The sequence below is a fragment of the Strix aluco genome, chromosome 29 (assembly GCF_031877795.1).
Source record: "Strix aluco isolate bStrAlu1 chromosome 29, bStrAlu1.hap1, whole genome shotgun sequence".
NCBI lineage: Eukaryota > Metazoa > Chordata > Aves > Strigiformes > Strigidae > Strix > Strix aluco.
The window spans coordinates 2,451,040-2,479,036 of NC_133959.1; the positions used below are offsets into that span (position 1 = coordinate 2,451,040).

The following is a 27,997-nucleotide window of genomic DNA, read 5'->3' on the forward strand; positions in this document are numbered from 1 at the left end:
GCCGGGCAGCGCAGGGACCATGGCGGCCCCGCTGGCGGCTCCGGGAGGCGGCGGGGCGGCGGCGGCGGCGGCAGCGGCGGGGAGGGGGGGGCGCGGGCCGGCGCTGCGTGAGGGGGCGCGGGTGTCGGCGCTGTGCCTGGCCTGGTACGGGCTGAGCGCCGGCGGGAACGTGGTGAACAAGCTGCTGCTCGGCGGCTTCCCGCGGCCCGTCACCGTCTCGCTCTTCCACATCCTGGGGCTGTGCGGGCTCCTGCCGCCGCTGCTGCGTGCCTGGCGGGTGCCGCCCGCCGGCCCGGCCCAGCTGCCGCCCCGCGCCTACCCCCGCTACATCCTGCCGCTCGCCTTCGGCAAGTACTTCGCCTCCGTCTCCGCGCACGTCTCGCTCTGGAGGGTCCCGGTCTCCTACGCGCACACAGGTGAGGCCCGGCGTGCGCGGAGAGGAGGGCGGGAGGGGGGGCCCGGTGGCGTGTCCTCATGCCCGGTGTGTGCTCGTGGGGGGGCCCGGTGGGGTGTCCCAGCGCCGGCTGTGCTCGTGGGGGGGGGGGGCCGGCGCAGTGACCTGGAGCCCGGCGTGATGTCCTGGAGCTCTGCGTTTGCTTGCACTGGCGCCCAGTGGGGTCACCTGAAGCCCGGTGTTTGCTCATACCGGTGCCCGGTGCGGTGTCCCAGTCTCTGCAGCGTGCTCGTACTGGTGCCCAGTGCGGTGTCCCAGTCTCTGCAGCGTGCTCGTACTGGTGCCCAGTGCAGTGTCCCAGTCTCCGCAGCGTGCTCGTACTGGTGCCCGGTGCGGTGTCCCAGTCTCCACAGTGTCCTCGTACTGGTGCCCGGTGCAGTGACCTGCAGCCCAGCCTGTGCTCCTGCGGGTGCCCGTCGCGGTGTCCCAGAGCACCGAGAACCATCCCGTGTTTGTACGAGCGCCCAGCACGGTGACAAGGGGGGGATGAGCCAGCGTGGGCCAAGGTTATGGCTTTGGTGGGACCCGAGCCCCATCCCCAGCGCTCCCCCTCTGCTGATGGTAGTTAATGGAGTTGACCCAAGCTTCGCATCCCCACCGACATTTTCTCTCCGTTCTCAGTAAAAGCGACGATGCCAATATGGGTGGTTCTTCTTTCGCGGATCATAATGAAGGAAAAGCAGACGACGAAGGTGCGGACAGGTTTGCTGAGGTTTATTCTCTTGGTGGTGTTTGTGGTGTGCTCTGCTGGCTGGGATCAGGAAAGCTCAGGCTTTGGTTAGCTGGGGGAGTTTTGTGATTGAAACTAGATTACACAGGTTTTGCAAGTTCCTTTTCCTTTTATTGTGAATGTAAAGAAAACACATCTAAACATAGAGCACGGTGATGCTCTCTGATACGCTGGTATTGTTATAGTGTGTGCTGTGGTCACTTATCCTCAAAAGTATAAAAGTTGATCTCTAGTTCTGTCACTTTATTCTTACGTTTCCTTTCCTCTATCCTTTCCTTCAACTGTATAAACTCATCTGAAATGAAAAGTCTTCGAAGATGTAAGCTACTCCTCTCTGTTCCTCTTCCAGGTGTACTTGTCTCTGATCCCCATAATAACCGGTGTCCTGTTGGCCACCGTCACGGAACTTTCCTTTGACATGTGGGGACTCATCAGTGCCCTTGCTGCTACTCTGTGTTTTTCACTTCAGAACATCTTCTCAAAGAAGGTAATTGTTTTGCTGCTCATAACATTGCTCAGTAGCATCATCCTTTAGCAGAATGGTATGTATTTTCCTGTACGTGTATTTTTTAAAATTTTTTTTTAAGTTGGCTGTAGTCAAGGGAGCCCAGAGTAGTGGTTGGCTGTTTTGTGTGCCTGTTCTTTACAGCTCTTCCTACCTGTTGAAGCTGTTATCCTGAAAATTGGGCAGAACTCAGAGCTTATCCTGAGCCTTTTCTTCTCAGCACAGATTTTTTTTCCTGCTGACAGTTTGATAGTGCTTAACTTTAACAGTTCCTTTGAAAGCTTTTAATGTATCTTGCTGTATCAAATCCTTTCTCTGTAGTGAATGAGTCAGTGTCAACACTAGGCACTCCTTGAAATCTTAGAAACAAAATTAAAATGTGTGTCTTGAATCTATTTAGTTACAAAATGATTTCTTGTTTGTAGAGCATTTAAAGTGTATTATAATCTTGTTAACAGTAGGAGTCACCACTCAAGAAACAATTGTTTTTCAAATTAACATTGTTTTTCTTTGGTCATCCTTATAGGAAATTCATACTATAACAGTACTTACTTATTTTCATAATTTATCTGTCGTCTAAAGCTGTTACTGTTACGTGGCTCCTGAATCTCTGCTGATAACAGGGGCAGTAGCTGAAGAAAGGCTGTTTAATAATGTTTTTTGTCAGGTGTTAAGAGATTCCCGAATACATCATCTTCGGTTGCTGAACATACTTGGGTGCCATGCTGTGTTCTTCATGATCCCAACGTGGGTTTTGGTAGATCTTTCTTCCTTCTTAGTAGAGAATGACTTGGTAAGTGTTGTATTTGGGAAACTGTCTGCTATTAAGAAAAAGGGGAAAAAAAACCCAAACACCAAACACCCCCACTGATACAAAAAAAGTGCACTTAAGTGTTTCAGAGTATTCTTATCAGCACGGAAGGAACTGTTGTGAAATACCTGCAAATTGTTTCACAAAACAATGTAAAAAAACTAAGCATAGTGTTTATTGTGAGAATTCATGTCAGGCTTAGGAGAGGTAGCTTATGTGACAGCATAAGTCTTGGGAATTAGTAGCTGGAGACAGGAACAAATGTACCTGGCATGTGTGTTACGAGTACGTAGAGAGACGTTTTCTCAGAGTTGGTAGTTGCATGATGTATCGCACTTGGGTGCCTCTTTAAGGTAAGTTGCAGGTGTTCTTCCTATCAGTGGCAGGTAAGAAATGACTCAGGTTGTATTTGTGTTTCTTGGTCTCTTATCTGAAACCTGAGATAATTTTTTTTTTTTGTTATAATATTTGTCTTTATAACAGAGCACGATGTCTCATTGGTCCTGGACCCTGATGCTGCTTATAATCAGCGGATTCTGTAATTTTGCCCAGAACGTCATTGCATTCAGTATTCTTAACCTGATCAGCCCGCTAAGTTACTCTGTTGCAAATGCCACAAAAAGAATTATGGTCATCACAGTGTCCCTTATAATGCTTCGCAACCCGGTTACGAGCACCAATGTCCTTGGAATGATGACAGCTATCTTAGGGGTCTTCTTATATAACAAGGTAAGGGGTTTATTTGTTTGTTTATTTATTCAGAAAACTCACTTGAAACAGTTCAGTAGCTTTGAATTATTTTTTTGTACAACAAGTTAAGAGCTAGCAGAACAAAAACATAGAATGCACGGCATAACACTTCCTTGTGGAGGAGGTACGTGTATCACCTCAGCGACGTACTCGGGTGCTTGGGTCAGGTCAGCTCTTAGGCCTCTTACAAACTTAAATTTTGATCTTAATGTTTTCTTGAAAAATGAAGACTGGGAAGTAACTCACTTAAATGTCTTGAGCAAAAGAGCAGCTTATTGATTTGGCACACGAGAGGCATGAGGTTTTTATTAGAAGCCACTCATATTTTAAGACTCTAATAGGCGTAGATAGTAGTGTAATTGTAAAACTGTATGCTTTTTTCTAGGTATATGAATACGGTAGGTGATCCCTAAGAAAATCTTTCTTTCTTGCTTGCTTTCTTTCCTAGACAAAATATGATGCAAACCAAGAAGCAAAGAAGCAGCTACTTCCAGTTACAACTGGAGACCTTGTGAATTTGGACCGGCATCGAAACACTCCTGAAAAGTCTCAGAACGGACTTACGGCATTTGCACAACATGGAGACTATCAGTATGGTCGAACCAATATCTTAACAGACCACTTCCAGTATAATCGGCAAAACTATCCAACTACCTACAACTTAAATCGTTTTGATATATAGAATCCTGGCAAACAGGTATAGACTGTGATATCAAAGTGTCCCCAACATTATCAGAAACTTTTAGTACATCCATGAATGTAAAGCCATTTTATTGTACAGTTTTTGCAGAAGGGAAGATGCATGTGTAGTGAAAGTGGTACAGACCTTCAACTTCTGCTAAGCAGACCTTTAAGCGTGAACCAGCTAGATCTGACACTGGAACTAAATGCACAGTGTAGCTCTTGTGCAGAGATTCTGCTGAAATGCACGTACGTAACTTCAGAGTAAAACATCTGCTGTCACTGCTCCTTTTCAGAGTCTGTCAACTGATTATTCCTTTGGCAGCTAAATTCTGGCCAGTATTTTGTTTCCACGCTGGTAAAATCACCTTTAATTGGTTCTCTAATATCTTTTAATGGTACTTTCTTTTAATGAAACTTTGAGAAAGAAGTGAAACCAAGGCGTACTTCTGCTTATCAGGATTTGTCTGTTTGAGGAGGATTGACTTACGTGTATCAGTTGCAGATAGGTAGGCCTGAATTCATCTCGAGCAACCACGAAACTTCATGTGGGTATTCACTACTTGTGTGCCGATGTCTTCAGTTGTTGATGACAAATCAGGAGTGTTTCTGAAAGAGTAGACAGTAGAATGATCGATCTCTTCAAGAAGCGTACTTCAGGCATAGAGAAACAGAATTCTCTAAAATTGCTGTTGTCCCAGTCACTGTAGGTAACAAACAAACAGAGCTTAAGATCATAATTGTTTTCTGAATAATGCAGTCCTGTAACTTCAGACATTGCTCTTCCTTGGCAATACAGAAAACACCTTCACAAATAAAGTATTTGGAATAATATGATTTATTTTTTTGACTTGCTTCACACCTGTTCTTACAAAACTTTTGTTGCTTTAGAAGTTGAAAGGTCTAAGGTGTTTTCTTCTGTTTTATGCATAAATTATGCTCTTTATATAATTCATATATTATGAATGCATTAATTTGAATAATCATCATTCGTAATCATTTCTTAAGTCTTATCTTTTTAGCCCCTACCTGTTTTATTAAGTTTCTCAATTCCTGCTCTTGGAGTTGCTGTGTGCATTTAGCCTGACTTCCACTTTCCACTGAAAAAAGTTAAAATTTGTGTCCTGCTGTGTTCCTGCAACTCCCCTAGCTCGAATAGTAAATTGTAAAGAAAAAAAAATAACTTGAATGAGCAGTAAATAGATAATTTATGGTTCAGAAGAACTGATTCAGTATAAATGAACGTGCTTAATTCTAGATGAGTTGATTGTTGTGCATCAGGTATTGCATTTGTGCATGAAAGGAATGAAACCAGTTGAACTTGGGTTTCACTGAATCAGGTTGTTACTGTTATTACTTTAGCAAAAGAAGATTTTAGGGGCCTTCTTTCCTTAACAGAAAAGCTGTTGTACAGTGAGATTTTTGATAGCATAAGAATTATGTTTTTGCTAGAGAGGTATTAGATACCAGTGACAAAATTTAGGGTGTCGTACAGAACACTCCCTCCACTTATTTATTGCTTTAAAAATGACCATTTCCATGATGCGAGATGATGATTTGGCTCTTTTCTGGATAATAAAAAGAATATTTTTAAGTGCAGAGTCAACCTGATCTTATTCTTTTGGCTGACTGTGGAGGTAGTTCTATCGACTGCCTTCCACCATACAGTCCAAAAGGGGAAATGGTCCTTCTGAAACTTCAGAGATGAGTTAAATATGCTGCTAATATTTGTGAGCGGAACTTCCTTGACGTGGCTGGAGTCAAGTCTGTTCATGCTAGCTTAGAACTTGGGCTTTTAGTTTAGAAAATCTAAATAAATTATTCCCTAACCCAGGTTAACAAGAACAAGATGATGAGGAAAAGCATTCTTTCAGATGAAATTTCTTCTGCCTGTTACAGTATTAATTTATGTATAATTTCTTTTTAATATGGGAAAGTGCAAAATGTGTATTTCTAAGGCTCACTTCCCAATATTTCAGTGCTTTTACATACATGTAAAAAGGATTGTGTGGACTCTGGATTTGGATTAGGTTCTGGCTCTGCAAAAGACTGATTTGAGGATGAGATATTTAGGCTGAGATTTTTAAGAGGGGCTGAAGTTCTCCAACTGCTTTCAAAGGGAGCAGGCTGTAAACTGTTACACTCGTACAAACGCTTAATTGTGTCCTTTGTGCCTCAGTTTCCCATTTGGAGAATGGAGGTGGTTCTTCCCTACTTCACAGGGGCGTGAAATACCAGAAAAAAAGGAGCACGGGGGTCCAGGGATGTACAGGCATGCTGTGAGTTCATCTGTACATCTGGTATATCCACCGCTGTACCATCTTCACACAGCTTGAGCTGTTACTTGGAATAAAGCTCCATGTATTTTATTCACAGATCAGGGGCTTTATTAATTATATTTAGGTGGTTTCCTTTTAAAGAACATAAGCAGATCTTTTTTGCAACTGTTTCCAGAGAAAGCTTGCACTGCACATGTACTGTGGCAGGTCTTTAGCTCAGCTTGTTCTGTCAGGAGTGCGGTAGCAGGTGAGGGCTTTCTGTTGAAAAGACCTTGTCCTGAATTCCAGTCTGGGCTCGTGGCCTCACTGTCTCTGAAACAAAACTACTGTAGTGGAGAGCAGAAAGGGACTGACCCAAAATGTGGATATCATCTGTTTAGGGCCCAGAGAGTGAATCTCTCCCCTGGAGACTGCCTGACAGTGTTCATGCTCTTCTAGTTCAGGTCTGTGGTCAACAGGGATAACTTTGTATGGTAGAACATATAATTAAAATGGTTAAGTGAACCAGTTGCAAGAGGTGGTTTTGCTGAGTACCTGAATCCGAGTCCTTAAGCAATATTGCCCACATTCAGGTAAAAGAAGTTTCTGATACTGTTGTAATATATATTTTAATCTTGGACCGCTGCGAGATTTTGTTTGGCAAGGTGAAACATTTGTTTTAACATGGTTTGTAAATTAATGACGTATTTAACTATGTACATAGGTCTGTAGAAAGTATGGAAACACTGGAATAAAAAGGGCATATGTAGACAATCGTGTATAATGACCCTGTTATTGAAGTGAAGGGGTTGGTTTGGGTTTTCTCCTTGCAGGAGGCTTTGGGAGTGCCACGCATGAGTAGTGATGGCCACTTGTGAGAAATTGGATTAATGTTTCACTGTATGGGTGTGATACCTTACCGGATGTTTACACAGACTGAAACTAGGATGATGCAGGCGCCATGACTAGTGTTAGGACAGCAGTGGCTTAGAAATGTTTTGGTTTCCATTGTGCATTTCTAACATATGTATAAATACATAACAAAATTGGAAAAATCTTCCCAAAACAGTCCTGCGTAGTTCTAGAATGACCAGTGTGAAAGAACCTGATCTCTCCCCACTACATGTGGGTTTTCTGTTGATAGCTCTGTAGAGTATTTGGTGCTCTTTCAAGAGATCTTCAAAATATTTCCCTTGCAGATTCAATTTTAGTACCCAGTAGTGATTAGAGCATCTTTATCATCTGGTAAAATGCTTGTGTTTTTTAAAAAAACTGAATGCTAAATAAAATTGAGGCAATACATAGGCTTTGTAGGTGTACAGTGATTTGTAAAAATAGCGTTGGCAATTTGGGGTCAACCCATGATGATTCCTGAAGCTCAAGACCTTTTCTTTCTAATCTGTGTTCAAACCCACATTTTTCTGATGTAGCATTTTGCAGCAGAAGACACTTCTGCCATGTAGCTATTTGTGAAAAAGGTGCAATATAAATAAAGGGAAAGTTTTGTTTTTCTAAGGTTTCCATTTCTGAACCATGTTGTAAGATGTTAAAAATAATTCTGGAATATCTCTGTGGTGATGGTACAGGCTGGTAAAACAAATTTGTTAATTCTGAGATGTCGGGTGTATGATACAATCACATGTAGATATGAAAGTGCAAATATGCAGGTGGCAGTGACCATCTATTTTTTTGTTGTTGTTTTTTTATGTTGGACCTCTATAAATTGATGTGAACATGGGTGGTTTTAGAAAAAAGAAACAACCAACAAACCACAAAACCAAAATCCCACACTCCTTGCTGTATGAAATCTGGCAATTAAGCAAATGAACACTTTTGTATTGTTTTCCTGTTCATCTTTCAACTCTGTCATTCTGTGAAGTTCTGATGTTACTCAGGCAGATTGCCTGCAACTCACCCTCCAGCCCGTCGATACTCGTACTGAAGCCGGGATCCCTTCTAGGCTGACGAGAAGAAACCACACTGGTGACCTCCAGGTACTGGGACTCTTTCCTGTCTAAAATAAATCAGGTGTTCAGATGGTTTTTGGAAGACATCTCTGTCAGGTAACTGAAGTTTTTGGGGCATTTTGTGGATAAACCATTGCTGCGTGCTGAGGAATGCGGCAGCCTGGACAGCGACTGCGTGGGCTCCGATGTGCAAAGCAGTAACGCTTGTGTTGGGATGGAAGGCGGCAGCAGCAATTTTGAAAAGTTTCTTACTTTTAAATATAAACTAAGATTTGAACTTAATCTGGTCTTCTGGGGTCTGTGTCACACTTCCAGGAGTGCAGAGCGATGTAGAATCATGGTCAGAGTTTGTATTTGTTTTTTTTCATTTGTTATTTGGATACATGGAAACATCAATCTTTCTGAGTTTTTATCTTCTGTAGATAATACAGAGGGGTCTTCATGGTACGTCTTGTTAAGAATAAAAAGTTCTGGCTTTTTGTGAGGATGTCTTGAGTGTTACCTGTGTGACTGGAAATCCTGTAAAGTGTAATTTAATGCCTGAAACTTAAGATAGTGATTACAGCTTCAGGTGAGTGTTAGGATACTCAGGTTTGCTTTAGACCTCTTAAGATTCCCAGATGATTGCTTCCACTTGTAGATTCTGTTTTCCTAAAATACTAAAGGACACCAGAATTATTTGGGCCCCACTTTGAGTTCTGGTGCCTAGCTCTCATGTAAATGGTCTTCAAGCGTGGTGGAGTTTTGTGGGGTTTTTTGAATTGCGTAAGTAGAGGGAGTTGAGCAATCTCTGCCATGCCTTGTACCTCTTGACTTGGATGTGAAGTTGATCCGATCAGTACCTTGCTTTTGAACGAATGTTTTCCTGAATCCAGCAGGTATGTGGTGTATTTTTAGCCCCACTTTGAAAAATACTGGATTATCAGGTGCAAAAGGAAAGCCAAGAACCAGAAATGAACATTTTCGTTTTAATGCGTAAAGAAATGAAGTCACTTCACGAAAGCAGCAGTGCTTAAGTAATGTTCCTGTATACCATCTGCACTTTTTTTTCTCAAGTTGTATTTTAGGTTAAATTTGCTCTCTACCAGGCTTCCTACACATCCATGTTCCTTTTTACATCACGCCAATGGTCTGTGTAGTTTGAGTGCCGCTGCAATGGATTGTCCCTCACGATGAAACATGTTAAATGACACGCTTTCTTTTAATCCTATTTTCTGGCAAGTGAATTGCAGCTTGGACGTTGAGTTCTACAAGTAGAGGAACTTCTCGAATTGGGAGTGCTGGGGCAGCTCTGCAGGTACTCGGGGAGCGAGGACAAGGTCCAGAAGCAGCTTCTTCAGGGGCCGGCAAAGCCGATGTGTGTGCAAGCCCTCAGCTACACCAGCGGCGCGGCGCTGCGGATGGGCGACTGACGGGCCGAGATGGCTCCTTCAACGCTGGCCGAGCGGCCTGAGGCGCTGCCCCGCGGGCCTTCACACGGCCGGGCCTGGGCCTACCCCCGGGCTCGGGGCTGGCCCCTGCCCCCCGCAGCCCCTTACTGGGCTCGGTCCCGGGTTCCGAGCCCCGTCCCGCCAGGCCCGGGCCCTGCATCTCCCCGCCGCCGCGGGCCGGGCCCGGGGCTCCCCTGAGGGAGCTGCGCGAGAGGGCGGGGAACGGCCGCACGTGCCCTACGCCGGGCGCCGTCTCCATAGCGACGGGGGCGGGAGGGAGGGAAGCCGTAAAGCGCGGCTGCGCGTGCCGCCTGGCGTCTCACGGCACTTCCGGCCGGTGCGGCCTAGCGGCGGCGGCGCCCCGTTGTCCCGCAGCCATGGAGATGCCGCTGCCGCCCGACGGTGAGCGCGGTCCGGGAGCGGGTGGGACGGGAGGGGAGGACGCGGGAGGAGGGGGAGTGGGGCGGTAGGGCCGGCGGGGGCTGACGGCGCTGCCTCCCCACAGACCAGGAGCTGCGGAATGTCATCGACAAACTGGCGCAGTTCGTGGCGCGGAACGGGCCCGAGTTCGAGAAAATGACGATGGAGAAGCAGAAGGAGAACCCCAAATTCTCCTTCCTCTTCGGGGGCGACTTCTACGGCTACTACAAGTACAAGCTGGCCCTGGAGCAGCAGCAGCGTGAGTGGGGCCCGCGGCTTGTGCGCGGCCGGCGGCTCGGGGCCGGCACAGGGCCGCGGCGGGCTCTGCTCCCTTCCCCCGCGGCCACTGGTGCTCGGCCCCGGCTGGCGGAGCCACTTTTCTCCCTCCTGGCCCCGCTGTGACCTGCCAGGACTGGTTTGCAGCCTCTTCCTGTTCTCTGAGCTCCAGGTAGTTGGCTGAGCCCTGCCCGCGGCTCTTCCTGCCCCCCCCCCCCCCCCCCCCGTTTGCGGGTTTGGAGGTAGGCTGGGCTGCACCGCCGGCTCAGACGGAGCTCAACGCCCGGAGGGCCCTTAAGAGCACGGTGGTCCAGCGCAGGAGCTCCGGGGGCTGGGCTTGTGTTGGAGTCATTCCTCTCGAAGTGCTCGAGGAGTTGCTGACACTCCTGTTTTGCACCATCCACCCTTGCCTGCACGATTTTCATTTTGTGCTAAGCAATTATGGAAAAAGTGAGGGTCAGTTTTGGAACCAGCATGGTTTTCCTGTGTGGGCTGGTGGTAGCAGGTTTCTCTGTGAGGCTTACTTTAAAAGTTTACTTTGTCCGATAGTGTTGTGCAAGCAAAGTCAAGATATCGAGGCTACCGCACAGATCCAGCCACTGCCACAACCATCTCTGCCACCGGCTGCGCCTATCCCAGCTCCTCAGGGCACACCTTCCGTGGAGGAACTTATCCAGCAGAGTCAGTGGAACCTGCAGCAGCAGGAGCAGCATCTCCTTGCGATGAGACAGGTTGGTTTAAGAGAAACACTCACCTGGTTTATCTGCCAGTGGCTGCAGAAATTAGGAGTGAAGGGGGAGAAGAAGGTTTCCTTTGGACTGGTGGTTGGTGAGGAGAGGGAGTGTTCCTTTGCTTATTTTTGTTCTGTGGCAAATGCTGTAATCTCCTTAGGACAGATATATCTGATGTGTTTGCAAGATTGAACCTGGATTAAAACAGTTTATTTACAATATGAAAAACCTTGTTGATTTGCAGATTGGTATAAACAGCAACTGCTTTCATCTGCTGCAGGTTGCTGGGAACTGCAAGACGTTCCAGCTTGTAGTATTCTAAGTTAGATTCTGATTAGAGGTAGCAGGGCACTGTGTGCTTTGAACTAGTTGTTTTTTGCAGGCCACGTTTTACTGTTAAAGCTACTGGGAACAAAACTGAAATGTTTCTAGAGGAAGGCAGTATGCCTAGATTGTGTTCTGTATGTTTAGGAGCTTCCTGCAATTATTATTTTTTTTTCTTCACTATGGAGAGATTTTAGAGGTGGAGACAACCCGGACTTTTCCTGAAGAACAAGAAGAGGCTTTTCTTAAAAAAAAATAACTAAAACGTTTGTATGTGGTCACATTGCTTGTACAAGGTCTTGGTCTTTGATATAGCTACTTACAGTTAAGAGATTGGTGATACAGCAGCTTAGTTCTTCAGAAGAATATTGGATGTAATATAATTCTTTTTTTTTTTCTTCTTCTTTTTTTCAGGAACAAGTCACATCAGCAGTAGCCCTTGCAATTGAGCAACAAATGCAAAAAGTTTTGGAGGAAACCCAGTTAGATATGAATGAATTTGACAACTTGTTGCAGCCGATAATTGACACTTGTACGAAAGATGCGATCTCAGTAAGTGGTCTAAATCTGAATGGTTATTTGGTGGTGGTGTGGATTAAGTATAATTTGAATTTTGAGACTGTCTGTATAGTAAACAGCAGTTTTATTCTTATATTGTGCAGTAGGTAAGGTGCTACCTGTTACTTGAAAGCTTCCCGTGCAGTTATTTTAGAGTTCTAGGCATTCCATGTGATGTGAACACATTAGACTAACTTAAAATATTTTAAATTTGCTTTTCTAAGGCTGGCAAGAACTGGATGTTTAGTAATGCAAAATCTCCTGCACACTGTGAGCTGATGGCTGGGCACCTGCGAAATCGTATAACGGCAGAAGGAGCTCACTTTGAGCTTCGGTTACATCTGATCTACTTAATCAATGATGTATTGCATCACTGGTAAGGCTTAAATTGTGCTTTCAGTTTGATGTTTTGATTGATGTGGTGAAGTCTCTCTCCGACTGATACATTGTTGGTTTGACTAGTCACTTTTTATTTAATGTAGTCATTACTTTGAGCAGCTGTCTTAAGATGTCCATAGCTGGGACAAAGATCTAGTACTTTAATAATCAAACTCAACTTTTATCTACTTTATGTATTTTTCCTCCAGACAAGGCTTTACAGTAAAAATGCAAAGGAGAGAACTCTCTGTTTTATGAATCCACTACTTTTAATATAGCAGAAGTGGAGATGAATTGAATGTTACAATGCTCTTAGTGTTACAGTGAAAGGCAGTAACTCTTCTCTTCCTACTCCTTTTCTGAAGCCAGCGGAAGCAAGCACGAGATCTTCTGGCTGCTTTACAGAAGGTGGTTGTGCCTATTTATTGCACCAGTTTTTTAGCAGTGGAGGAGGATAAGCAACAGAAAATTGCCAGAGTGAGTATCTGGTTTTGGTTTAACTGTATGCTTTGCTTCGTTAGGTTAGTGCTAGGTAAAATCACAAATACGAGGATGGAAAAGGACCACTGAGATTTTTCTAGTCTGATTGTCTTCATAAAGTCTGTTACAGGATGTGCTTTAATTAATGTTTAAACTAGAATTTAGAAGTATCTAGGCTTTATTTAAAATTTACCATAATGATGAATACATCTGAATCTTTGGTGGTTCAAAGAAAAATGCCAAAATCCTAGGTCTTTTGACAAAGCTAGAGACATAAAAATGTTGTACCTCAATTTTTCTTTTATTGTTCATAATTTCTAAAAACCTTTCACTCTTGAATTTATGCAGCTTCTTCAACTATGGGAGAAAAATGGATACTTTGATGAGTCAATTATTCAGCAGTTACAGAGCCCGGCTCTTGGACTTGGCCAGTACCAGGTTAGCCATGAAAGAAGAGTAACGCTGTTCTTATTTATGTAAATGTTTTGATAGCAAATTTAGGAAATGTTCTTGGTTTTTGAAAGGTAAATATTAATTCCTCCCCCTGCCCCTGTGCCCTACTCCCCTGAAGTTGTTTACAAGGGATTACAAAAATAATGTAAAACATAACTTTGTTATTTCAAACATTCAATAATCTGGCTGCTGATATGATCCTGGAAAGTCTATTTGCATTTGTAACTGCTACAGTCATGTACATATTTGTCAGTGTGTTCTCTTTTTATGGAAATGAACGTTTGGGAAAAAGGAAACTAAAGAAACCATAACTTTAAATTGGATACAGTAAGCATAAAAATTGTTGTCATGGCCCGAACTATTCATTTTTAGCATTAATAATGAATGCAGATGATTTTAGCTGTATTTGAAAGCTGGGCATTAATAGAGATGGTGGATTCTAGCCTGCAGAGAGCATTTTGGAAATCTTCGTGGAGCTTCATAGTGTGACTGGGTTCTTCTGCCAGCAGGTTATCCTGCGTTCTCCTGCATTTCTGTGAGGGGGTGGAGAGCAATGTAGGAGATTCTGAATGAGCAGAGAGGATAACTGGTTTAGGTATAGTGTTAACTTGGTCTTATTTTATCTCATTTTATCAGGCAAATTTGATCACTGAGTATGCAACGGTAGTACAGCCTGTACAAGTAGCCTTCCAACAGCAAATACAGAACCTGAAAACTCAACACGAAGAGTTTGTGAACAGTTTAACGCAGCAACAGCAGCAACAAATACAAATACCACCACTAGAGAACGAGGTGAAATCAACACCCCCACCTCAGGCCCCCACAGCAGCACCAGCCTCGGCTCCACCATCTGCTCCAGTTACACAAGCAGGTACAAACCTGTTCTGGGGACCTCAGCAGAAATCTGTGGGTAGCAACATTGTGAGATTTTTTTTTTTTTTTTTTTCCCGCTCCTTTTTTAGTAGTGAGGTAATGTGCTATGCTGACTTGATTCAGGCAAAAGCCTGAAACTGTTTGGAGGCTTGCAGCTGGTGCTTGAATATAAAAAGAACTAAAGAGACAAATGTTAAATGGATCAGAAATCCTCTCTCCCAGAAATAGATTTCTGCAAAATGTTTACACATCCAGCAAAATTCGGATGGTGCCTGTTGTAGGTGTGCTGGTGTTTTATTAACTACGTGTGACCTGGATGCTTATAATAGTCTCCAATTTGTTTCAGATGATGGTAAATCTCAGCTGCCTCTAGCTGGTTCTTCAGAATATGACACAACAGGGTCCGGAGTGCAGGATCCTGCCTCTGGTGGGCCGCGGGGCCCTGGCTCTCATGATCAGATTCCCCCAAATAAACCACCCTGGTTTGACCAACCTCACCCTGTTGCGCCATGGGGTCAACAACAGGTAAGAAACAGAGCTCTGAAAGAAGATGCAGAGGGAGGTGGAGGTTCAGAATGACCATTTTGGTTGTGGAAGTGTGGTGAAAAAGCTGTGGAAGCTAGAAATCCATATTCAAATGCTAGGCTTTCTCATTCTGAGCCCGGTTAAAGGCAAAGTAGAAATTGTATTTCAGTTTGTCAACCATCACACTTCCCTATGAACAAGCAGAACAAGAAGTTGTTTGTTCAGTACCAATTTGGTCTTTTCCTGTCTTTGAAGCTGCAGCTGTTCAGACCTTGTATTCGGAAAGTTTTTCCACTTGTATGTGTTGCCTACAGGCCATATTTACTTTAAAAAGGTAGATTGGTTTTACTGCATTCATTAATTTTGTAGCCTAATGACCAGGCTGCTTTTCTTCACCACTAGGGACCACCTCACTGTCCTCCGTGGAATAACAACCATGAAGGAATGTGGAACGAACAGAGAGATCAAGGCTGGAACAATCAGCGAGAGACACCTTGGAACAACCAGCCCGATCCTTCTTGGAACAACCAGTTTGAAGCCCCGTGGAACAACCAGCATGAACAACCTCCATGGGGTGGGGGTCAAAGGGAACCTCCATTTCGAATGCAGCGGCCACCTCACTTCAGAGGCCCATTTCCTCCACATCAGCAACATCCCCAATTCAACCAGCCCCCGCATCCGCATAATTTCAACCGCTTTCCACCTCGCTTCATGCAGGATGATTTTCCACCTCGCCATCCCTTTGAAAGGCCTCCTTATCCTCATCGTTTTGATTACCCCCAGGGGGATTTTCCTCAAGGTAAAGTGTGTACCAGGCCAGGTTTTCTTACGTTGCGATGCTGATTGCCGTTACAAAATTATTTAGTGCTTTGGGGTGACAGCTTCTTCTTGGTGGACTGTTGGGGTTTTCCTGAGAAATGTTGAGTTTGGGAAGCTACTGCTAACAACTCAGTAGGAAATACATGCGGAGTTGGATGCTTCCTTGCTTTTTGAGTCTTCCCTCCCTAACGGATGCAGATAACCAGAAATCGCAATCCAAACTCAAGTTAACATCTCTACAGGCACCCCTTTGGTGACTACTTCACTTTTAGGAGTGGTAAACTCAAAAGGTGAGAAGCAGCATTTGCTTGTAAATCTGATCTCCTGGGCATCAGGCCGTAGATGGGGGCTCTTCAGCTGTGCCTTCCATAGGTGGAGGAGGTTAGAGGAAGCCAGGCCGGAAGCATTTGTTCTGTGCATACATTCATCCATGCCCTTCTTTTCTTCTGTTTATTTGTACTGAAAAGCTCTCTAATTACCTGCCTTAATGTTGTGTGGCACGGTAGTGTCTGGTGAAATGATCCTTATAACCTCCAGTTCTCCCTCCTCTCTCGCTCGGTTTGCTCCCTTGCTGGAACGCGGGGATGTCTGAGAGTGGAGTCGGTGCCTTTGGGGCTCAGACTTGGCTGCGGGCTCCCTCGTGAAGTCTGGTGTGGTTCTGCCTGGATGTAGTTTCTATTTCACATGCAGAAGTGATAATTATTCTGGAATGATCCTTATCAGTGTAAAGTCTAAAGAACACTCTGGTTCTGTATGACAAGCCACTTAGCAGAGCAATTATGTTGCTGTGTAGGAGTTGCTATTTTAAGCTTAAAAGGGTCTCAATTCTCAGGTCTAAAAAACATTGAAAACCAATGAATTGGAGCTTAGATATTTAGGACTGTGATTAACTTCTTCAGTAAAGATTGTTGTGGTATTTTTTTTTCCTTCTTTTTCTTTGGGTTTGTTGTTTGGTTGGGTTTTTTTAAGAGTTGTGGTAGCGAGTAGGGAAAACAGCTTTTCTTGTCCTGGGGGAATTAAGGTTTAAGCTCAGAAAAGATGCTCTGTTTTGGATTGTAGTGCTGATCCAAAACATCTGTTGTTTCATGCAAAGTTGTTGGAGGAGGGGATCTACTAAATCAGATGGCTAAAGTTAGGAAAGTGATGAAGCCATAACAACACAGACTGTGCTCAAGTTCCAATGAAGATGAGTCAAATAGTACTGGCTGAAGATTGGGCGGTGGCTATAATGGCTTTTTCTGGAAAAACTGTTGGTCCTGCTGCTGCAAATGTTGGTTTTCAGTCTTGCATTTTTCTCCGTGTAGTGCTGTGAGTTCAGCAGGGTGTCCTGGCGTTCATGGCGAATGGTTTGTCCATCAGTGATTGGATGGATGTCATTCACTTCTCTGTTTTAACAGGATATTATCTCTACCTCTTCTCGAAACGCCTCTTTAAACAAAATATTTTCTTGTCACCTACTCATGTGAGTTAATTCCTGCCATATTTATTTCTTTATATATGGTGATTTGGCATAGAGACAGAACTAGTTACAGGTCTGTGCTAAATCATGGTTGTGTATTTATGCTTCAGAAATCGATCTCATCAGTAGCTGCCCTGCTGCACCTGAAACCTTTTGTTCTTGAGTGTGTCTTTTTTGTGGTACTTTTTGACCACAGTACGTCCCCAATTAAGCAGTGACTTAAGGTTAAAGTATCCTGTTGTGTTGAGAGCGGTTGCTATGGCCAGGGAGGGAGATGCACTGGAAAGTGTCCATGAACGTGGACCTCAAGCCAGCCTCTAGTTTTCCAGTTCTGTTGCTTTTCTGAGTCTGCAAGGCTCTGGGTGCCGAGATTGTTTTTAAGGATAAATGTGCTAATGGAAGGCAATTAACGATGTACTTCATTTCTCTATAGCTAAATAAAATGTTTTAACCCTCCCACTCTGCAGAAATTGGACCTCCTCATCATCACCCTGGTCACAGATTGCCTCATCCGGGAATCAGCGAGCATCCTCCCTGGGGAGGGCCACAGCACCCTGATTTTGGGCCTCCCCCACATGGATTTAACGGGCAACCTCCTCACATGCGGCGACAAGGGCCCCCGCACATGAACCACGATGATCCCAGTCTGGTGCCAAATGTTCCCTACTTTGATCTTCCTGCTGGGCTGATGGCTCCGCTTGTAAAAGTAAGTGCTGCAAGACGCCCTGGCTAGTAGAACTAAAAGATCAAAATCCCATCATCAATAGTAGGGACAGTTAAACACAGACATTCATAGTTTCAAATCTTTCATCCAGCAACCATCAGCCAAGTTGTTGAAGGGTGTGTAAGGGCAGGAGCGGGGGGAGAAGGTAGTGAAAATGGTAAAACTTTCAACTGTTGCGTCCTGGTGAAAGCTGTTTGAGCTTATGTATGTGAAGGACTAACTTAGTCTTGAAAATCTTACCCTGGTTTTTAGAAAATGGAAATGCCCGGTGATTTTCAGATGGGCAGAGGGACCTTGCAGTTCTGATGTGGCCACAGTCCTAGTTTTTGGTATTCAGAGTTCTTTACAAAGATGTTTTGCAACACTAACGTTATATATACAAACAAAGAATGATGGGGAACAGGAAATGTATCTGTATCAGCATCTTTGGGGGTATACACATGTATGCATTCTGTGTTGAGATGAACAAATAGGGCTCTTCCATCTCTAACTTTGTGTTACTCTCAGCATACACCAGCTTTTGCCAGGCTTCCATCCAGCCACTTATCACAAGGTGGATAGATGAGATCTGCATTTTATCTACCTGGCGATCCAGTTAATGCTGCAACCTGTGTAGTGCTGGCTGTTCTCATAGAACTCAAAATGGTAGCGATAGCACGAGAAAGCATTGGGTCATCTGCAGAATCCTTATTTCTGGACCGTTTTTTATCCAGTAGTGAAATGTGAGGTCCCTACACAGTTAAATCTATATTTATCTCTTCAGGTAGCCACCCCATGACACATGACACGAATGTAATTTGTTTTGTTTCCGGCAGCTTGAAGATCATGAGTATAAACCTTTAGATCCTAAAGATATACGTCTTCCACCCCCAATGCCCCCCAGTGAGAGACTACTGGCTGCGGTTGAGGCATTTTATAGTCCACCATCTCATGACAGGCCTAGAAACAGGTAAGAGTAGGTATAGCTAACAATATGGTAAGGAAAATGCCCTAAGAAGCTGTCTCAAACCACGAAGTGCCTCTCTCTTCCTTCGCCTGTGTCTTGGTTCTTCTAATGCTGAAATGAGTGCTCTTGTTGTGTTTTAAACTGCACACGCTGTTTGATCTTACACTGAGATTTGCGAGACCTTTTTGCCCAGGCTCTTTGTTCCCAACAAAATCTAACGGAAATCCTGAACGTCTCCATTGATCAAAGTAGAATTTTACAGATGTCGGTTCTATGTGTGGTTGATTTATTGCAGTGAAGGCTGGGAGCAGAATGGACTGTACGAATTCTTCAGAGCTAAAATGAGAGCGAGGCGGAGGAAAGGTCAGGAGAAGAGAAATAGGTGAGAGATCCTGTCTGCTGCCTTGTGATGCATGCTGTTCGTGTGGAAGGTGCTGGGAATATCTTGGGCTAAATGCAGAGGGAAAGTCTGTTCAGCAACGTGCTGATGGAATAACTGAGTTTCAACTCGCTGGAATTTCTCTGATCTGCAGAAAATAGTTTTTGCCACACTCATGTTTTCACTGGATTGTCTGCAGAAATACAGTGCTCGCGTGCAATACGAGTTTGATCAGAAGTATATTTGCGTTGGTTGTGCTTCTCCCAGGAGTTTCACTGGGGTTTCTCTGCTTTTATCTGTGCAGTGGACCTTCTCGGTCTCGCAGTCGGTCTAAAAGCCGAGGTCGCTCGTCCTCCCGGTCCAATTCACGATCTTCAAAGTCATCTGGCTCCTACTCGAGGTCACGATCTCGCTCTTGCTCTCGATCACGATCCTATTCGCGCTCCCAGTCCAGGTAGGGTGCAGTGGGCTGGGTCCTGGGAAGTGGGGGGGTGGGAAAACCCAGCCCTCCAAGCTGAAGGAGGGGCCCTGGCTGTTGCTCTGGTATCTCGTGCTCCTCACCCCGTGTGCTCTCCATTTCCAGAAGCCGGAGCAGGTCCCGCTCTTCGCACAGCCGCTCGCGGTCACGGTCGCGGTCGAGATCGAAATCGTACTCCCCAGGAAGGCGGCGCCGGTCCCGGTCTCGCAGCCCCACTCCTCCGTACGCTTTTGTTTGTTTATTCCTCTTTTTACCTGGGTTGTTTGGAAAAGTACCAACGTGGGGGCTTTTGCATAAGCTGGGAACAATAAGCATTTCAACAAATCATAGAAAAGAAGATGGAAAGCGGATTTAGAAACAATTCATATCTGTGTGTGCTTGTAGAGAGACTATTATTTGGTTGTAGTGGCTTTTTGGTATAACCAACCTGTTACAACCACAAAGCCTGCAACTGTGAAGGCTTTGTGTGCCTTCCTGGGAAGCAGGAGGAATCCTCTGAGTGCTCTCTGTTAGCAAGACCGTAGTGTTTGATTTCCCTGGTAGTGAGAAGCAGGTTGGGTGTTTCTGGCACCTTTAGAATTCTGTAATCTAATAGCTTTATAAAAGAATAGTTTAGTAGAGCAGATGGGATTATACTGGGTGTTAATGTTTAACAGAATATACATGACCTTGCTTTGTGTCAGAAAAGGATCACTTGTTCTTAATTTGTTCTTTTTATTTCCTCAGTTCTTCTGCTGGTTTGGGCTCCAGTTCTGGGCCTCCTATACCAGAATCAAGACTTGGAGAAGAAAATAAAGGCCATCAAATGCTAGTGAAAATGGGTGAGATGCTGCTCTGGAATCTTACACATGCCAGGAAACAAAATCGGGCACCAAACCCTTGGATACAATTAATAAATGCATGTTCATAAGTAATTATCCTTTGGTATTCCAAGGTCAGTGTAAGGATATTCAGAGGTGTAAGTGTGTGGCACACGGAGCAGTGGTGGTAGCTGCCGTTCTGGGCAGGATGTGCAAGATAAACAGAAATTCCCTACCCAAGGTGTTTCATCTCCCTGTAGCACATCCGCGGGCTGGACTGGACAGATGAGGCTTGTGCTGGCTTCCCCTTGCCCTCGTAAAAGTTTTTAGGGATCGTGCTGACTCCCAGAATCTGCATATTAATGCTTTTGAAATAAACAGTTCCCGTGTTGTCTCAGGCTGTTACCATCCTGCTCTTATCGAATTGATGCTTTTTTTGGTTGTTTCCAAAATGTCTATGTTTGTCTTCAGAATTCTAGTAATAAAAAACAGTCACAGGATTGCAATGTTATGTCTTTTCTGCAGGATGGAGTGGATCTGGTGGATTGGGAGCCAAGGAACAAGGAATTCAGGATCCAATTAAGGGAGGGGATATCCGAGACAAATGGGATCAATATAAAGGAGTGGGAGTTGCATTAGATGACCCTTACGAAAACTACCGAAGAAATAAAAGTTACTCGTTTATCGCACGCATGAAGGCCAGAGATGAATGTAAGTGAATGTTTCTAAGCAATTTAAAAAACTGTGCAGACTCGGTAGTGGTTTTGTCCTATTTACTGTAGACTGTAAACCTGAATGCAGAGACTAGTAGCTCTTAATTCTTTCTAATGTCACGGATACAGTAAACCAGCAGGTAAGTAGACATATACTCTTGATTAACCCCGCATGTTTTCCTTTTTAGGAGTTGTGTTTGTATTCTCATTTATGAAACATTAATTAATTAGCCTGTTCTGTGTCAGCCACTTCCTGGCTGCATCCTTGAACGTCACCCTTCCCAGAACAGGAGCAATCCCCGAGGTAGTGGAGGGAGCCGGAAGGTCTTTGGGGTTGGAAGGAAGTTAAACCAGGCTTTACTGTTGAGTCCTGCCCAACTCCGAGGTTCCTACTGTTAGCTGTGTTCTGCGAAAGCCAGAACTGGTAATAAATTCACTGTAGTGCAGGAAGGGTTCAGAAAAAGTGGAGGTGCTTCTTGAGAGGTGAAGACAATTACCCAAAACGATGGATTTTTGCAGAGAGTCTGTGTTAGGTAGAACAACTACGCTTGCCAATGACTAAAAGGAAAAAAATTGGCACGCTGAATGAAAAGTCACTTCTGCCTATGGCTGCAGTAGATCTGTGTAATGAAATGGGTTTAAATCAAGCCCAAAAGGAAAAATTCCTTATGAATAGAGCCCTCATTCCATGAAACATTTCAGACAGCTTAGGTAACTGCAGAATGTGTAAGAACTCTTTTCCCTATTGTTTCAGTGAAGCGTGAAACGCAAGACCCTCCACCACCCGAATAAGACTCTCTGAAGAAAGATGTCTTGCATCTTCTACAAAACATTAAACTTGTATAAATCCGGATTAAAGTCTGGAGGAAGTGACAAATGAATTACTTTTAAAACTATGGTGAAAAATGGAAAGCTATGACATGTACTTCAACACTTGTCGTTTAGTGCTTAAAAAAGGCCAGTTGTTACTATGACATGTCTAGCAAGTTTAAGAATTTCCATTTATTTTGCAAAATTTTTTAATTAGTTACCCATTTTATACTAGAATTAAACCCCGGTCACGCTCTCCCTGGTGCAGGATTGTGATTCATTCATTCCTGTGGAATACAGACGTTATCTGATATGGTTACATTGTTCTCTAGTTCCATAATGTATGTTTATTTCTCTCAAAAGGTTAATTCTATTTGAAGTGGAGGGGTGCTGCCTTGGGATCAAGTCAGACTGATGCTGAGCAGTGTATCCTAATGTCTAAATGGGGAATGAAGCATCTAGTTCCAGTACAGGTGACCTATGAGCACTGTGCAAGCTTGTTAGAACCTACCCTACAACTTAACGCCCCTACACACCAGCTGCTGCAGTCACAACTCTGGTCAGAACACGAGGGTTAACTGTTCTAGCTTTTCACGCGCTCTAAGGGATGTTCAATGCTTTGTAACGGAAGACATTCTTTAAGCTTTTTATATTTTTGTATATACCCTTTAATAAAAGCAAATTAGCTCAATAGAAGAGAAGCCATTTTCTCTGCTCTGCAAGTTTCTAACAATGAAACGTTCTCGGAAACTTCCTTTAATCGCAGTGAGAAAAAAAAAAAACCAACCTTTTGTAACTGTTTCCAGAGACCACCAGCTGAAGATGTTAGGCCCTTACACTGCACTTCCACTCCAGAGGTCTGCGTGGTGGTAACCTCTTCCAGAGCCCTTTGTTTGTATAGCAGAAACCCTCTTAAAACCATTCAGTTACTATGGTGAAATATCAGTTTGTTCTAGATCTACTGTAGTTGTGGAACTGTAACTGTCTGTGAATCAGCATACAACACCTGTATGTTATCAACTTGTGAATTTTATTGTTCTGCCTTCCAATAAACACTTTTTTTTTTAATAAAAATAAAATGGTGGCTCATTTCAGAGGAATTGGCTTGTAAAGCTTCCCTGTGTTGAATTTATCTACCTACACAACCAAACAAAAGTTACCTGACACAGTTAACTCCATATAAACACTACCTGAATATGGCACTAAAGTCAGGATACGGTATTTTTCTCCTGTGATCACGTTCCTCGGGTGCTGTGGCACAGACTTTCACTTCTACCCTGATCACAGATCACCCAATCTACGTGATAGACACAAGCAGCGTTTTCTTGGTTTCTTTTTTGCTGAACACTGACAGAGTCTGGCTGAAGGTTGCTGCTGATCCCTAAATCATGTACATTAGTATAAAATTCAGAAATAGGAAAACTATATATAACATACATGTCCAGTATGTAGTTTAAAAGTTATCTGTGCAATTTTTCAATTTGGAGGGGTGTCTTGTTCCACCTTGAGATCTGTATATATAAATTTTATTTAAAATTTGAAGAGTCAAAGCAGTTTTTCCTCCTGTGCTTTCCAAATTTCTTCACGTGCTTGCTCAATTGTTAGAGGTGGGGATTTGTGTTTCTTGATGTACTGCAAAAAAAAATTAATATACAAATTTATTATGTGGATAAATACTTTCTAGTATTCAATAATCTTTACGTCAGGATGATCGCTTCCCTGTACTAGCACCAGAAACTGATACTTCTGTTGTACATTAGGGAGATCCTTGCTCCTTGGAGGACAGCTGAATGTTACAGAAAAAAGCTTATTCTTTCAAACCCATCACCTCCAGTGAGACTTCAGTCTTCGTTTACTGTATAAACTCCTGACTCGTTAACTTCTATGAAGTAATATATTCAATGATAACGTAAACTTTATCTGATTCATTAATAATACACAGAGAAAATGTGTTTGCTGCAAATACCAGGAGCATTTGGAAAGGAACACACCCTTAGTGGATCTAGGCTGCTGTCTCGTCTATCACAAGTACCTCTTTGGCCTCCTCCAGGGTATGGTAGTGGAACTTCTCGCTCTCTAATGACTCCACAAGGGATGAGTGAAGGTGGTGAATGTTCTCTACAAACTGCTGAGTCAACAGCAAGTGCTGTTTCAACATGGCATTTAAAACAAGAACGGAGGGGCTGTACGCTGTCAAGGCTGCAAGAAAGGGAGAGTGTATACTTCAGTCATACATTACAGTCAGATAGTGAGGGCTGAACAATCCAAGCAGGGGTTAGATGTATAAAATACAGTAAAACAGAAGAGTAAGAAACCTGGTTTTCAGTACCTTCTACTGCATCCATGCTGATGGTGTGACTGGCAACAGGTACTGGGTCAACGTAACTGTGTCCTACAGGTGGGTCGAGTACTGCAGAGGCGTTCGCTGTGTACAGGATAAAATTGCAATTACTGGGTTTGGAAAGGTCTAGTGCTGGAACTCAGTTCATCTTCAGCAGCCTCCTGGGACATCAGTTGCTGTAGAACTGCTGTAGAGCCTAACAGGGAATTCTGCCAGCCAAAAAAATGCTAAAATAGTTCTATGACCTCCACTGTTTCTTTACTCTTACGTTCACAACACGTCATTGTGGGAGGCACCTTTTCTAACCCTAGACTGAGTAAAAATAAAGGCTTTTGTACTTGAAGGAATCTACTGTTTTCAAGCACACCAGAGTTTCTATTTTCTTCTTGTGAACCTCTGTTCTCTCCTCCTTGCTACCCCTCAGGAACAGTTAAAGGTCAGGTCTGTCTTTTGTAAATGGGGCCATAGTGCTTTCCCAAGAAATACATACAATGCAAAGCCAACTCTACGATGGGTGATCGCTTTAGTAACAATGCAATAGTATTGCTTACAGTAAAAATGTTGAATTCCATTTCAGAATGTTTCTCAGGCTATTGCAAGCTCTGTCGCTAACATGAGCTCAACCATCCACAGTTCCTGTTGCGGGGTTTTTTTTTTTTTAGCAAAAACCAGTTCCAAGTTCTTATTTTGTTGTCCAATCCCAATCTTTTCTACAGCTCGCAGATGAAAGTGCCGGGCTTTTGAAAGTTTTTAAATTAATGGCAGCTAGGGGAAGCTAGTACTGAAACTAATAGCTCTATTAAGGCTGACTAGGCTAGCATATAAAATATAGAAATGTAAAAATTGCCCAAATAGGGCAAGATCTCGTGAACTTACTCTTCGACCAGCGGTAGGTGAACAGAGGATCCACTGTCTGAACTGCAGTTTCTTTGACAGTTACTCTCTGTACCCGCTTATGCTGCTCTCGGGTAAGTGAAGGTGACGATGCTGAGGATGGGTGTTTTCCAGAATACGTGCGGCTCTCAGAATGTTCCTCTGACATTTTTGATACAGATTTCCTGTCTGTTGTAGACAGAGACCTTTCAAAGTCTTCAGAATATTCTGAATTAACAGTTCTCTCATCGTGGTCAAGATAATCCTGTTTGTGTCTAGGAAAATCTGCAGAAACTCCACTTAAACGCTCAGAGATTTCTGCTTCAGCGTCAGTTTTATCAATATCCCCTTTGGAAGCATCACTCACACCAGTTACTGCACTTGCCATTTTAAGAGAAGTTTGGTCTTTTTCCACCAGGAATGCATCTTTTTTTGGATTTCTATTTGATTCTTGAGTAATTTGAAGGTCTGTCCCCTGTAAAACAAAACAGCTGTATGTGAGGAGACTCAGCAAAGTACAACCTAGAATCTGCCTCCATTCCTCTTCATCTGTTCTGCTGCGTATCACTAAGAGTTAGCTACTACTTTATTAGGAAATAAAAAGGTTGCTCTTCTGTGTCACCTCACAAACTGTGCAGTGCTGTTACATTTAGTAAGGAAATACAGACGCTAAAAAAATAATTTGGTCAGGTTTAGTAGACTAAAATCCTGACCTAACCCTTAACAGCTAGTGAGACACGCCCACCTCAGGCTGTGAGCAGAACAGAAGTCTTTCTTTTAGAATATCCACCCTCCACCAAAAGTAGAATAGAAATATGTGCTGGTAGGGAATTTCTACTTACTTTCTGCTTTAATTCTGCTGCCTCACTGGTGCTATTTGGTGCCAAATCATCAAGGCTCAGGATATTCAGTCTGAAGTCTGCAATCAAATGACATACCATCATGAGAATTCACATGAAAATTACAGTACACTTTCCCTTAAGCAAGAAAAGTGGGAAAAAATAAATCAGTACTACATTCCTAGTTTACAGTGTAATACTGAAAAGTAATAGCAATCACTCTAAACCTTTAACTTTGCAGCAGCTCTTTCTAGTTTCCTCCTTTGCCTGTCAGTGGATCTGCTAGTCCAGGTTCAGGAGATTCTTGCTGCCTCTCATTTACACTTGTTCTCACTCAGACCCATTAGTGGATTGTCCCACTGATATATGGAAGCTATTCTAAATGTTGTAATTGTTTTGATGTCATAACTGTCACACAGGGAAGAATTATGAAACTGAACCCATTAAATCAAAAGCCAAGAAAAATACAAATACATTGCATGAAAAAAAATATTAACATAATTCCTTTGATAAAGCCTTTTGAAGTATTTGCCCATGTTTATTAGTAAATTTATTAGTAGATTATTAGTACAATTTACACCAAGTCTACTGAGACAATATTTTAGAACTAACTTACCATTTGAGCGGCTGCTCATTGAATCTTCTGCATCAGCTGCTTTTGAAAATAATTCATCTAATGATTTTATTTCGCTTCTGTCACTTCCAAGTGATATTTGGCTTTGCTTGGTGTTGCCTGTTCTAGGCAGAGTAATCTTTACAGTATTGTCTTTCACAGAAGAAGACGGCGATTGAGATCTCATATTATGTAGTAGTGACAGGTTTCTGCTGGCTGGTGAAGGTGCTGGTGAATTACCTCTACCAGAAACATTTTTCTCCGAGTCTTTGCCATGAAAAAAAGAGGCTTTAGACACCTCTGTTGGTGAAATTTCCTTATGAGATGGAAGAGGCATTCCTGACGAAACTGGAGTCTTACTCTTTTGAAGAACATGAAAAAGAGATTTGTTACTTCGTTTATTATGTGTAGATCACTAAAAAGGAAATCAAATTATAATGGATAAAAAAGAGTAATTTTAAAATGTGAATTGAAGGTAAATCATATCATGACCAAGCCACAAATGCAAAATTAAAATTTAGTTTCTGGTGTTATCTAAATAAAAAGTGATCTATGAATTAAAAGAATTTCATAAAAGTGTAAATAAAAATACATAATCCAGCGAAATCTGTATTTACCTTTCCACCCCATTTAGAATCAGTTACAACAACCCTCCTATACTCATTTTCACTGGGAAACTCCAAAGAGTTCTCCATCAACTCTCTCATTTCCTCTTCATCACTATCCAAACCGAGCTGTTGTTTAACCGTAACATTCTTTTTAGGGCTTTGGATGCTTTCCTCTTCCTTAGAACAGGCATTCCCGAGGGTCATATTTCCACCAGCGGCAGCATAATTCTTCAGATACTTCTTGCCCCTTGCGCTGTGTTCATGACTGGAAGCAGATGAGACGGACTCTTCACCCAAAGGTGTCTGGCGCATGTCAATGCTTTGCAGTTCCATCTGCTTTCTTCGATTCATGATTTTGCTTTCCAGCTGTGCCACTTTCCTCAGAGCTGAGCTCAGCCGTGTGTGGGAAGCACTACCCGGCGTGCTCTTTGCGACATGTCTGCTCACTGTCTGCACAGCATTTCCCCAAGTCTGGCACCGTTGGCTTCCACGTCCATTTTCGTTGCGCATCTTTAGGAATCTGCTGTGGCAGAACGGAGCTCTCCCACTCTTCTCCAACTCTGTGTTAACCACAGAGAGGTCACTACAGGAGCGAGGAAGGACGCTGCGCCCGGCCGTGAGAATTGTCCGACGGGGAGCATCACTGTGTCCCTGCCGAGGAGAGGATGCAAAAAGCCCTCAGAGGCGGAGGCAGGCGGCCCGGTTCAGCTCCCGCTCCCCTGCCCGCGTCCCTGCCTGTGCCGGGCCACCTCCTCCCACTCTCCGGTGTGGGCCCTCCCCACACGCGGCTGAAACACCGGCCCGGAGCCCGCGGCTGAGGCACAGCGGCGGCCGGGACCAGAGCTGGCGCCTCACCTGCCCTCCGCCCACGGGCGCCCGAGCGATCCCGGCCATCGGGGACGGACCGTCCTGAGGAGGAGGAGGAGAAGGAGAAGGAGGAGGCGGCGGCTCTCCCGGCCAGCGCTGTCGGCGGCGGGCCGTATCCCGGAGA

The 27,997-nt window shown here is 43.8% G+C and overlaps 3 protein-coding genes and 1 long non-coding RNA gene across 5 annotated transcripts; 2 read left to right on the top strand and 2 right to left on the bottom strand.

The window, feature by feature from the left end:
• The first annotated feature begins 16 nt into the window (after window positions 1-16).
• On the top strand, window positions 17-6,963 carry SLC35E1 (solute carrier family 35 member E1). Its single transcript, XM_074808523.1, has 6 exons — window positions 17-416; window positions 1,076-1,146; window positions 1,534-1,671; window positions 2,357-2,482; window positions 2,984-3,229; window positions 3,699-6,963. The coding sequence occupies exons 1-6, from the start codon at window positions 20-22 to the stop codon at window positions 3,930-3,932; spliced, it is 1,212 nt and encodes a 403-aa protein (XP_074664624.1). The 5' UTR covers window positions 17-19; the 3' UTR covers window positions 3,933-6,963.
• On the bottom strand, window positions 4,274-8,304 carry LOC141916233 (uncharacterized). Its single transcript, XR_012621086.1, has 2 exons — window positions 8,105-8,304; window positions 4,274-4,635 (listed from the first exon to the last, which is right to left on the bottom strand). It is a non-coding gene; the product is annotated as an uncharacterized LOC141916233 (long non-coding RNA).
• Window positions 8,305-9,889: 1,585 nt separating this feature from the next.
• Window positions 9,890-22,811, top strand: CHERP (calcium homeostasis endoplasmic reticulum protein). 2 transcript variants are annotated; one of them, XM_074808510.1, is made up of 18 exons: window positions 9,890-9,988; window positions 10,092-10,265; window positions 10,832-11,013; window positions 11,752-11,889; window positions 12,120-12,271; window positions 12,639-12,750; window positions 13,102-13,191; window positions 13,843-14,077; window positions 14,426-14,604; window positions 15,007-15,403; window positions 17,350-17,588; window positions 18,422-18,555; window positions 18,848-18,934; window positions 19,236-19,385; window positions 19,515-19,631; window positions 20,136-20,230; window positions 20,735-20,920; window positions 21,677-22,811. In XM_074808510.1, exons 1-18 carry the CDS (start codon window positions 9,964-9,966, stop codon window positions 21,712-21,714), a joined length of 2,730 nt encoding a protein of 909 aa, XP_074664611.1. In that variant the 5' UTR covers window positions 9,890-9,963; the 3' UTR covers window positions 21,715-22,811. The 2 variants fall into 2 exon arrangements, with proteins under 2 accessions (XP_074664611.1, XP_074664612.1); XM_074808511.1 differs by having other exon boundaries at window positions 22,096-22,811.
• C29H19orf44 (chromosome 29 C19orf44 homolog) lies at window positions 22,742-27,980 on the bottom strand. The gene is made up of 8 exons (XM_074808512.1): window positions 27,862-27,980; window positions 27,016-27,657; window positions 26,402-26,759; window positions 25,789-25,865; window positions 24,950-25,421; window positions 24,062-24,157; window positions 23,765-23,931; window positions 22,742-23,364 (listed from the first exon to the last, which is right to left on the bottom strand). Exons 1-8 carry the CDS (start codon window positions 27,898-27,900, stop codon window positions 23,278-23,280), a joined length of 1,938 nt encoding a protein of 645 aa, XP_074664613.1. The 5' UTR covers window positions 27,901-27,980; the 3' UTR covers window positions 22,742-23,277.
• Window positions 27,981-27,997: the final 17 nt, after the last annotated feature.

Excerpts from the sequence above, each read along its gene's own strand:
- SLC35E1 (XM_074808523.1), top strand. The coding sequence starts at position 20 with ATGGCGGCCCCGCTGGCGGCTCCGGGAGGCGGCGGGGCGGCGGCGGCG. Across the intron at positions 417-1,075 it reads GGTCTCCTACGCGCACACAG|TAAAAGCGACGATGCCAATA; the intron begins GTGAGGCCCGGC and ends CTCCGTTCTCAG. Across the intron at positions 1,672-2,356 it reads AGAACATCTTCTCAAAGAAG|GTGTTAAGAGATTCCCGAAT; the intron begins GTAATTGTTTTG and ends GTTTTTTGTCAG.
- CHERP (XM_074808510.1), top strand. The coding sequence starts at position 9,964 with ATGGAGATGCCGCTGCCGCCCGACG. Across the intron at positions 11,890-12,119 it reads GTACGAAAGATGCGATCTCA|GCTGGCAAGAACTGGATGTT; the intron begins GTAAGTGGTCTA and ends TGCTTTTCTAAG. Across the intron at positions 20,921-21,676 it reads CATGAAGGCCAGAGATGAAT|TGAAGCGTGAAACGCAAGAC; the intron begins GTAAGTGAATGT and ends CTATTGTTTCAG.
- C29H19orf44 (XM_074808512.1), bottom strand. The coding sequence starts at position 27,900 with ATGGCCGGGATCGCTCGGGCGCCCGTGGGCGGAGGGCAG. Across the intron at positions 25,866-26,401 it reads AATGAGCAGCCGCTCAAATG|ACTTCAGACTGAATATCCTG; the intron begins GTAAGTTAGTTC and ends ATTTGATTGCAG. Across the intron at positions 25,422-25,788 it reads CAGCAGAATTAAAGCAGAAA|GGGACAGACCTTCAAATTAC; the intron begins GTAAGTAGAAAT and ends TTTGTTTTACAG.